An 11157-nucleotide genomic window follows, 5' to 3' on the forward strand; every position below is an offset into this window, starting at 1 on the left:
GACCTGAAGCAAGAAGACTAGAGACAGGAGAACCAACTCGAGTATTTCATCGGAAATACTCCCGTTAAAATCGGGACCATCGGGTCCCGATTTTAACGTACGACTGGGCGTACTACCTAACTACCCCGAGGCGCACTAGTCTTCTGCACATTCCAACACATGCATAACTGTGTGTATTTTATATATATTCCATCTGACAGCTGTAACAGCTGCAAGTTTGTTATTATCTCCTTCATATTGAATAAAAAAGGGAAAAAAATAAAGTGAATTTAATATTTTTAATACAAAAGTTTCTAAAAAAAAGTGAGAAGTGTATTTAACACTAGTGTTTTTAATTATGATTCGCCTTGATGAAGAGTGTTAATTTAAATAATAAAATTTGTAATGGGATTTTCATAACCATTTTTAATCTTACAATAAAAAAGGGGATGTTATATTATAAATTATTATCGCTCCTACTATAATATATAATTTATTATATATTTATTATTGCTGCAATTATATTTATTTCTGTTATAGCATTGTATTTGAGGTTAACCATAACCTCCAAAAGAGGAATTTTTTCAACTAAACTAACTTAACTTAAATTTTAAAAGGGATTTATAAATTATAAAAACTAATGAAGATAATAATAATATAATAATAATAATTATACAGTGCCGCTCAAAAGGATTTGCCCACCCTACGCCATGCAAGGGCATTACAAAAAGTTTTGTATCTTTAATAATAATAAAGATAAAATCTTAATCAAATATTTATTTTAAACCTTAAGTATTTGACTTGAAATAATGCCAAAAAAAATTTTTTTTAATGTTTAATTGCTGAAAATAAAAAAAAAAAATTTTTCACTTTTTTTGAAAAATTTCAAATTGATACAATTTTTGAAGAAATCATCACATTTAAAATCTACAAATGTCATTGGAAAGCATTTTTTGTCACCTTTCAAACGATTTTTTGAAAATTGCTCTACGATAATTTTTAAGAAAGATATAATCATTTGTTTATAAAAATAGCCTATTTTTTCAATTGTTGGTAACTTGAGAACAATTGATTTTTGAAAAAAATTGTTAAGGAAAAAAATGTGCCTCTTTGTGCGTAGAATTAGAAAAAAAATATTTAAACAATAAAAAAAAATTTTTTTTTACATTTTTTCCTTCTGTATATATTTTTAAGACGAATATAACATATACTTATCAATACATATCGATAAAATCTAACACAACATAAATTATCACTGTTAAAAAGAACAGTTAATTATTACACTTTTTAAATATTTAAATAACATTAATTAATTAATTAATTTCGTGATTTTTATATTGAATGTTATTTTTAACAACACTGATTTAATTATTTATAAACAAATAAATGTTTTATAATTGAGGCCTTGGATCGAATAACTCGCCCGACGCTCGAAGACACGCGCCAATACCAGTCGGGTAGCAGTGAGTGGCCCAGAGGCGCTCACTGCTCACTGACTGGCAGTTGCGCGTTCCTCCGAGCGTCGGGCGAGTTATTCGATCCAAGGCCTCAATTAATGTTATTTAAATATTTAAAAAGTGTAATTATTAACTGTTCTTTTAACAGTGATAATTTATGTTGTGTTAGATTTTATCGATATGTATTGATAAGTATATGTTATTCGTCTTAAAAATATATACAGAAGGAAAAAATGTAAAATAAAATCTTTTTTTTATTGTTTAAATATTTTTTTTCTAATTCTACGCACAAAGAGGCACATTTTTTTCCTTAACAATTTTTTTCAAAAATTAATTGTTCTCAAGTTACCAACAATTGAAAAAATAGGCTATTTTTATAAACAAATGATCATATCTTTCTTAAAAATTATCGTAGAGCAATTTTCAAAAAATCGTTTGAAAGGTGACATAAAATGCTTTCCAATGACATTTGTAGATTTTAAATGTGATAATTTCTTCAAAAATTGTATCAATTTGAAATTTTTCAAAAAAAGTGAAATTTTTTTTTTTATTTTATGCAATTAAACATTAAAAAATTTTTTTTTTGAATTTTTTTTTGGCATTATTTCAAGTCAAATACTTAAGGTTTAAAATAAATATTTGATTAAGATTTTATCTTTATTATTATTGAAGATACAAAACTTTTTGTAATGCCCTTGAATGGCGTAGGGTGGGCAAATCCTTTTGAGCGGCACTGTATATAATAATATAATATAATATATAGAAGACTAGTGCGCCTCGGGGTAGTACGCCCAGTCGTACGTTAAAATCGGGACCATCGGAATGTATATAATATTATATTTTCAAAATCAACTGTCACAGAACTTGCACATATAACCAAGAAAATTGTAAACAAAACAAACACACATTATCTAAAGATACACAGATAGAGTTTATAAAGTTATGCATGTGTTGGGATGTGCAGAAGACTTAATGATTAAACGAACTTACAAGTGAAGTTCGATCATAATTATATGAATTACTTGTTCGAAGATATTACTTATGTAGTACCGCAACTTGCTGTTGGATGTCGCCACTTTTAGAGATAGATCAAAGCAAAATATGCTGTGGATCTGACTTCATACATCCCCTCTTTGTCTACCTCTTTGTCCATCTCTTAGGTCCTTTGTTCCTTCATTTAGTTTAGAGTATAAAAAAACACATTTTTTTTTTTTTTTTTTGGGTTGGGTTGAATAAAAAAAATATTTTTTTTTAAATATTGGGTGGGAACTAATATCTTCGAACAATTAATTCATATAATTATTATCGAACTTCACTTGTAAGTTCGTTTAATCATTAATTATATTTCATATAACTTGTTCGAAGATATTACTTATGTAGATGTTTAGAGTAACTAAACAAATATATTTTACTTGTATGAATATATTTTATTCGTAAAACATGAAAAGAAGAAAAGTAATTAATATTATAAAATGAATGTTTCGTATTAGAAAAAAAAATAAAATTCTTTCTTCTTCCCTTTTAGTATCAGGTCTGAGCTAATACTGCTCTAGCAAAACTTCCTTCGGAGCCGTCGATCCGTCTATTATAAAATTTAAAAAAAGTACTTGACCTCTCAGACCATCCCGCAGCATCTTTAATAACTTTAAGGTCAATACCTCTAACTGAGGCTTTTGAAGAAGAAGCGTGCCTGGTGCTGTGCGCTTTGTATTTCTCATCAATACCTGCCTCTTTCATGGCAAACTTTAACCACCTGCTTATGGTCTGAGAGCCTATCTCACTATAAGGTTGCTTAAACGATAAAAACAATCTTTCTTTCTCTCCTCTAATTGAGTTTGTAGCCTCGATATAATATAAAAGTGTATAGGCCACACATAAGTCCTTATCACTAAAAAATGGGAAAAAGGCTCGTGGTTGATTAACTCCTGCTCTCGAAGTCTTGATTAAGTTCGTAATCCTAACTTCCACACCACCTGAATGCGATTTTATGTCCTTTAGCTGTATTAAAGCTAATGATTGAGCTCTGAATGCTGACCCCAGTGCTATTAACATTACCGTCTTAATTGTCAATTTCTGTGGGTCCAACCCCTCACATGGACTCCATTCCGGAAACAATGCCGGAAACCAGGATAAGACTGGATGCCATCGGATGGACCATTTTTCTGCAAGGAGAAAGCAAAAAAATTAGTTGAGGGTTGCCAATGAATTAAATTCGAAATTAAAAGTCTTTTAAATTCTGGAAACCAAGGTTGTCCTGTCCAATAAGGGACCACTAAAATACCCGTAGAACCTTCCTTCTCGAACTTTTTTAAGTAATCTAGCAATCAAGGAGAACGGGGGGAAAGCATACCAAAATTCGCCGTTCCAATCTATTGTTAACGATTTTATTGATAAAGCTTCAGGGTCTCTATCCCAAGAACAATATGTGTCGCATTTTGTATTTGTACGACTTGCAAATAAATCGATAGTTGGATTTCCAAATTTTTTAACTAACTCACAAAGGCAAAGTCTGAAAGTTCCCATTCGGTATCTGGATTTGTAATTCTAGACCCTTTGTCCGCAGGATTTTCTTTCGACGCAACATACTCAGCAAAAATCCAAATTTGTCTAGTCTTACATCACTCCCAAGTTTCTTTTGTTATATTGTTTAAATCTCTATGCTTAATACCCCCCATCTTATTGAGATAAGCCAGCGCTGTTATATTATCTATTCGTAAGAGTATCTGTTTGTTAGAGATTGTTGAAGCAAAACATTTGAGGGCAAAGAAGGCTGCTTTTATTTCTAAATAATTAATGTGCATCTGTCTTTCCTTAATTGTCCACGATCCGTGGGCCTCTCTTGTACCACAAGTCGCTCCCCAACCCGTGGTAGAAGCATCCGAAAAAGTTTCTAGGTCATAATTACTTGATCTAATTTTGTTCTTAACAACTAAAATTTCTGAATACCACCATTTTAGTTCCTCTAAAGCACCCTCTGATAAATTTGTGAATTTTCTTGTATTATTATGATTAAGTGTTAGTGCACATCTCTTAACTAGTTCAAGTTCCTTGTAGTAGAGCCAGCCGTAAGCAACACCCGGACAAGCTGCTACTAGTACTCCAATGCATTCTGCTAAATTCTGAATTCTTACTTTTTTATCTAGTAACATTACCCTGACTATATCTTTAATTTTTAAACGTTTCTCCTTCGGTAACTCGATAGTCATATCAACCGTATTTATTATCATTCCTAAGAATTTACAAATTGTCTTTGGGGATAAGTCACTTTTTTCCCAGTTGACCTTGAAACCTAAAAAGACTAATAAGGATACTGTTTGTTCCGTATGTTTCCTACATTCTTCCGGAGAACTACCGAAGATTAAAAAATCATCCAAATATATCACGAGTCTAATACCCATACTTCTTAATAAATTTACAACTGGTTTACAAAGCTTGGTGAACACGAAAGGAGCTGACGACAGCCCAAAAGGTAACGCATTAAATTGGTATAATTTTTCTCTATACTCAAAACGAAGATATTTTTTGTCACTCTCGTGAATGGGTACCAATAGGTATGCATCTTTTAAATCTAACCTACATAAATAATCTCCTCTGGAAAGTAAATTAATAGCTGTCCTCAAATCCTCTATTTTAAAATGTTCTTTGGCTAAGAAAAAATTAAATTTTTTTAAATTTAAAATGAACCGCTTTGTACCGTCTGGCTTATCTACAAGAAAGTATGAGGATAAAAATTGTTTCTTGTCAAAATTACACAACTCTATAGCGTTAGAATTTAATAACTTTAAAATTGCAATGTCGAAATCATTGTTAGGAACAGGATTGTGAATATCGCCAAATTGGAATACCTCCTGCCTAAGGTTTAATTTATATCCAGAGACAATTTCAAGAACAAAAGCGTCCTGTGTTATTTGCCTCCAGTTATTAATAAAAAATTTTAATCTTGCTGAATGTATACTTACACTCTCCTCTAATGTCGCTGACTCCTCTGTTGAGGCTGAGATTGTGTGTAATATCTCTTTGCAGGAGTCCTCTGCTTGAATGATATTGGCATTCCCGAGGGTTTCGAGGTGGTTGTCCTTTGGCGGTTGTAAGAATGGCTCCCACGACCCACCTCTCTTCTGATCGTAGAGCTCCTCCAGTTTAAATTGCTACTAGTAGATGGTTTAGACTGGTATTTCTGTTTTGGTTTCAACTCCTTTGAAACCCTCTCCATCGCCTTCGAGGATTCTATGAGAGACCTTAAGTTGTCTCCAAAAAGTAAAGCTGATGGCTCGACCTTCTTTAGAATTTTTTGTACACGTTCCTCGTACCTACCAAGTAGAAAAGTCTTTCTAGCTGATGTCAATGAGAAGAATAGTTCGGAGAGAAGCTTCACTGTGTCTGAGAGTTTTTTTAGAACATCTTCTCTTTCCAAAGGATTTTGCGAGTCGTTTAGTATCATACTTAAAACCAACGATGAGGATGCTAAAGCGGCGCCTGTCAAATTTTGATAATCACGAAAAAATTCATCACGAATCAGCGATTTTGGATGGATATCCACTAAGACTTCTTCATTCAAAATAGGAGCTTCTAAATTGACCGCACCTTTCCTTGGGATTGAGGATAAGAGTTCCTCCTTAATCTCCTTTTTTCCTATTCCCTTTTTTGTCCAAGACTTTAAGCGGTTAGCGATGCTTTCTAGCAAAATTAAATCTTCTGTGTCATTAGAAGGATTATCACCCAAATAAATACAGGCCTCATCCGACTCGAAATTTTCATGAACCGTCTCAGATTCCTCTGGTTCCGCCATTTTGTCCGTACTCTTCTCATGATTGATTACATCTAAAATACAATGAGGCGTATTTATTTTCTGAGGAACATTATAATTAGAATAATTTATTTTAGAATCCGTCATGGACTTTGAATCCAAGATCAGGACTTTATCTGGGCACATGGGATCAACTTTGAATTGAAACTCGGCCCTCGTGTCGGAAGAATCATCCTGAGATGCTGAACTATCCACAAATAACCTACCTTCGAAAGTCAATTCTGAATCTTCCTCATGTGATTTATTAAGATCCTCCATATCTTGAAAAACGCTATTCATTTCAGTCTCCAATTCCTTTAGTCTTCTTTTGTAAGCTGCTTTCCTGTCTGCCGTTGAATTTTCTGACTCCATTGTAGATATGTGGCTTGATCCAACGCCAAGAAACGAATGAAGGAACAAAGGACCTAAGAGATGGACAAAGAGGTAGACAAAGAGGGGATGTATGAAGTCAGATCCACAGCATATTTTGCTTTGATCTATCTCTAAAAGTGGCGACATCCAACAGCAAGTTGCGGTACTACATAAGTAATATCTTCGAACAAGTTATATGAAATATAATAGTGTGCCTCGGGGTAGTACGCCCAGTCGTACGTTAAAATCGAGACCACTGCTCTCTATGAACAAGCAGGCGAGTTGGTTCTCCTGTCTCTAGTCTTCTTGACCTGAAGTATAAAAATGACTATTGCGAGAAGGAAATAAGAAACTTTGAGAAAAAACAAAAAATTAAATGTAACAAACAGATTGCCAAATGTTGTTCAATTAGGGTACGGTCCCACGTTGAGCAGAAAACACAATGCAAAGCAGAATTTCGTGAGAGTGCACGGGAAAAAATCTTTTGCAAGCGCTGCCTACTGGCGGTCACGCGCAGCACAAAATTTCAAGCGACTCCTGTCTATAGTATTTGTGTAGCTGGTGACTGAGTCCGGGACTCATGCTACCCATGTGTGACTGTCCGCGACAAAAGGGACCTTAGCTCCCAATAGTGAATTTTGCAGGAAAGGCGATTGAAGTAGTGCGTCTCTGATTGGTGGAGACGTTCTACTAGAATTCAGCCCCACTACTCACTACACATTGATATTTGTCCGCGTTACACGAAGCGCACAAATTGTATGTAGATGACCAGTGCAGTTGTATTGAAAAGTAGAGGGGCTGCTTTTCTGAACAACCACGTGTAAACACTCAACAAGCTCATTTTTAAACATTAATAACAAAAAAATCTATAAGTAAAAATTATTTTTGATGCTTGTATGTGAAAGAGCAACTCAATAAATATTGAATAATATACATAACTCGAAATTAATTTTTTCGGACCTAAGGTCCCTTTTGTCGCGGAACGTCACATGTAATACGCAAGCGCTGTGCCGGATCAGTGTAAATATGCTGGAATAGACACGCGGTATCCAGAGCATGGGCAGCTCCTACCCACAAGCCTGAGTCGCAGCAGCACACAGTCTATAGATGACTGCTGCTCCGTGTGTAGCGCAGCGCTTGCGCATAATTTTTTCCCGTGCGGAAAGGATAGTGATATCTGACTATCTCTCTTGCACTCACGAAATTCTGCTTTGCATTCTGTTTTCTGCTCAGCATGGGACTGCACCCTTACCCACAGGTCTCCTCAGAGGTGGGCAGGTTATTCTAAAATGTAACGCTACAAACTTGCGGTGGGGAGTTGTTCCAAATGACTTCCAGATTCCAAATTTTCAAACCGATAAATCGTACCTGATCCTCTTTTCGAATTATCTCTTATACAGATAGTCGGAAACTTGAAAATGTATTATCTTAATGTGGAAGCTTTGATTTAGAAGAATGCTGATTTTTCGTTATTAAAAATTTTTTAGACAAAGATTTTATAAATAATTATGTTCATGATTTGGTGAAAAGTGGGGGTAGGGTAGAGTGGGGCAAGACGGGGTACTTAAGGTTTAAAGCGCAAAAAAAAATAAAAATTATCGAATATATATTTTATTATTTTATTTAATAACCATCTTTGGGAATCAGTCTTTAGTAATAAAGGCGTACAAAGGCCATCTGTTTCTTAAAAAAACGTAAAATAATTAATAATATGGAAAAAATTGCAAATCTTCTCATCCCTATATTAAAGAACCAGTTGAGACCAGTAGAAATTGAACATGGATCTACTGGTGTCAACTTGCTTTCCAAATTGAAAAACTTTTCCGTGTAGCAATTCTACTGGTTTTAACTTGGAAATCTTATTTATGTAACTGAAACGGATATCCAAGATAAAATTGAAATGGTTCTATCTTGGATTGTCCTCTTCAATTTTTGTTTCGACTTGTTTTAACATGGATTTCCAATCTTATCATCTCTACTTGTATTTCCAAGTTCGCACGTACTACAAGTATCAGCTTGCATTTCCAAATACAAAATTAAGTTCAAGTATCTACTTGGTTCAATTTGGATTCTCGAATACTACATTTCACTTGTCCTGTTAAATTAAAAATCAACAAGCTTGAGTTTGGAACTTCCAACTCCAAATTTATATAGCACAGTGAAGGATTAATGTCATCTTGGTTTAATTTGAATCGGGGATGCATTCTATTTGGAATTTCAAGTTCAAATTTAAAGAGTTTGATTAATCGCTAATTGGAATTCTTTAAATTGTCATTTTCGCCAATTGTTATTTTTGCAAAGAATTATTATTGCAAATTTACATTTTACAAATATTTATTTTAGTTTACTGTTATTTTTCAAATTTGTTATTTTTGCAAACTTGCATTCTTCGCAATGGACAGTTTTACAAATTGTTAGATACTTTTGCTAATTGTTATTTTTTGCGAAACTGCTTTGTTGTGTATCATTATTTCTGCTAATTGTTGTTTTGATAATTTTATTTTTGCGAATTTGCATTTCTCGAATTGATATTTTTATGAATTTGTTACTGTTGCTATTTGTAATTTTGTAATTTTATGAAAATCTGTAGTTCACAACAAAACAATAAAGCACTTTTAACCGTTTTTTTTGAAAAAATTTTTGTTATTTTTTTGGATTAACAAAATATATTACAAAATTTAAAAAAAATTAATAACTCCTAAAAGCCGTTAACAATAAATTAATGAAACTTACACTATTTACACAAAATTGTTTACTCTTTTAATAGAAAATATTTGCATGATTGTAAATTTAAAAATTCCGTATTTTTAATAACAATTTTATAAACAATTTTAATTATTTATGTGTTCGACCGCTCCTGTTGCAATGAAACTCATAGAAAGTATACTCAGTAGTCTCTTCTTCAAACCCCCCAAAAAAAAAATGTTGGTATTTTCAATTTGGAATGTACATAACGAATTTTTTTATTAAAAACGCGCGCCAACTCCACAGTGGGAAAAAGTTGATTGTTGTGGAAAATTCAGTCTTTTATTTAAAAAAAATTTATAAAAAAACAAATAATAATTGTAACGTCTAGACTAAATTTTCCACGACAATCACATTTTTCCCATTGTGGAATGGACGCGCGTTTCCTTTCTTAAAAAAGACATGGAGTGGAAAGGTCGAATGTATCGAAAAGTATCGAAGTAAAGAATGGGCAATGAGAATGTAAAATCTTAATAGAAGGGTGTTTTTAAAATTGTTTGTACATGTGAAGGTGGCGCTGCAGTCGTATGTTATTTAAAAAGAGCGCGAATATATAAATTTTATTTTTGTTAAGAGAAAGTACTCATAATAAATCTTATTTTGCATTGTCAAAAGAAACGTCAACATTTCAAATATAAATAAGCAAATTATTAACTGAAAAAATTTGAATATTATTATTAATGAAATAATAATGGACTTGGACAATGGACATATAAAAACTAGCACCGTAGACGGCCGCTTGCGGCCGTCGGAGGAGCTAGTTTATTAAAAAATACGTTATGTACATTCCAAAATGAAAATTTTTTATTAGGGTCTTCAAAAAGAGACTACTATGACTATACCTCCTATGAGTTTCATTGCAATTATGGAGGGGTAGAACACATAAATAATTCAAATTATTTATAAAATTGTTATTAAAAATATGAAATTTTTAAATTTACAATCATGCTAATATTTTCTTGTAAGAGAGTGAACAATTTTGTGTAATCAGTGTAAGTTTTATTAATTTATGGTAAAAGGCTTTTGAGTTATTAATTATTTTAAAATTTTGTAATATTTTGTTAATGCAAAAAATTACAAAAATTTCAAATTTCAAAAAACAGTTAAGAGTGTTTTATTGTTTTGTTGTGAACTACAGATTTTCATAAAAGTTTTAACATTTTAGAAAATCAATGAAATTTTTTAACACAGTTGAGCTGGTCTGGCCCAGTCATTTTGGGAATTTTAATTTTTACGAATTTTCTGTTTTTTATTTCGCTTAATGTTATTTTTTGGCAAATATTTGCAAAAAATTACAAAGCGGTTAAATGACATTTGAGCAAAAATGTATTAAATATTTAATTAATATTTTTTACATAATATCATATATTTGCAAATCTCTATAAATATTTTAATTTCTGCTTGTATTTTTATAGGTACTTACAAAAATTATAATATTTTACATAAACTTATTACGTTTTCCAAAGTTGCAGTTTATATAGACAGGTCGAAAAATATTTCTCACGTCGATTCGATAGCTGCGGTCGTTAAGCGTTTAGATAGATAGGTCATAGGTACGGGGTTCGATTCCCATAGGGTTCAAGTTTTAATTTAATTCTTCCAGTTTAATTAAAATGTTTGTATGTTTGGAGCGTGCTAAGAATATAAAGTTATTAATGGTCATAAGAATCTTGTATTATTTTTTCCACAAATATTTTTTTTCAAAACTATCTGTTCAATTGTAACCACCTTGGATTTCCAATTGTGAATCGATATCCAAGTTGAAACAAGTTCATGTTGTACAATGTAACCTATTTGGAATTTCCGGTTGACTGTAAT

General features: G+C 32.3%; 1 protein-coding gene across 1 annotated transcript; it reads right to left on the minus strand.

The window, feature by feature from the left end:
* Positions 1-3544: 3544 nt before the first annotated feature.
* LOC122498881 lies at positions 3545-6845 on the minus strand. The gene is made up of 3 exons (XM_043606874.1): positions 6450-6845; positions 5396-6257; positions 3545-3598 (listed from the first exon to the last, which is right to left on the minus strand). Exons 1-2 carry the CDS (start codon positions 6739-6741, stop codon positions 5404-5406), a joined length of 1146 nt encoding a protein of 381 aa, XP_043462809.1. The 5' UTR covers positions 6742-6845; the 3' UTR covers positions 3545-3598; positions 5396-5403.
* Between the last annotated feature and the right edge of the window lie 4312 nt (positions 6846-11157).

This window comes from Leptopilina heterotoma, unplaced genomic scaffold (assembly GCF_015476425.1).
Source record: "Leptopilina heterotoma isolate Lh14 unplaced genomic scaffold, ASM1547642v1 Lhet_160, whole genome shotgun sequence".
NCBI lineage: Eukaryota > Metazoa > Arthropoda > Insecta > Hymenoptera > Figitidae > Leptopilina > Leptopilina heterotoma.

Coding starts and splice junctions, on each gene's coding strand:
- LOC122498881 (XM_043606874.1), bottom strand. CDS start 6,741: ATGTCGCCACTTTTAGAGATAGATCAAAGCAAAATATGCTGTGGATCT. Junction 6,258..6,449: donor TTCAGAATTGACTTTCGAAG/GTAGGTTATTTG, acceptor ATTGTATTTTAG/ATGTAATCAATCATGAGAAG.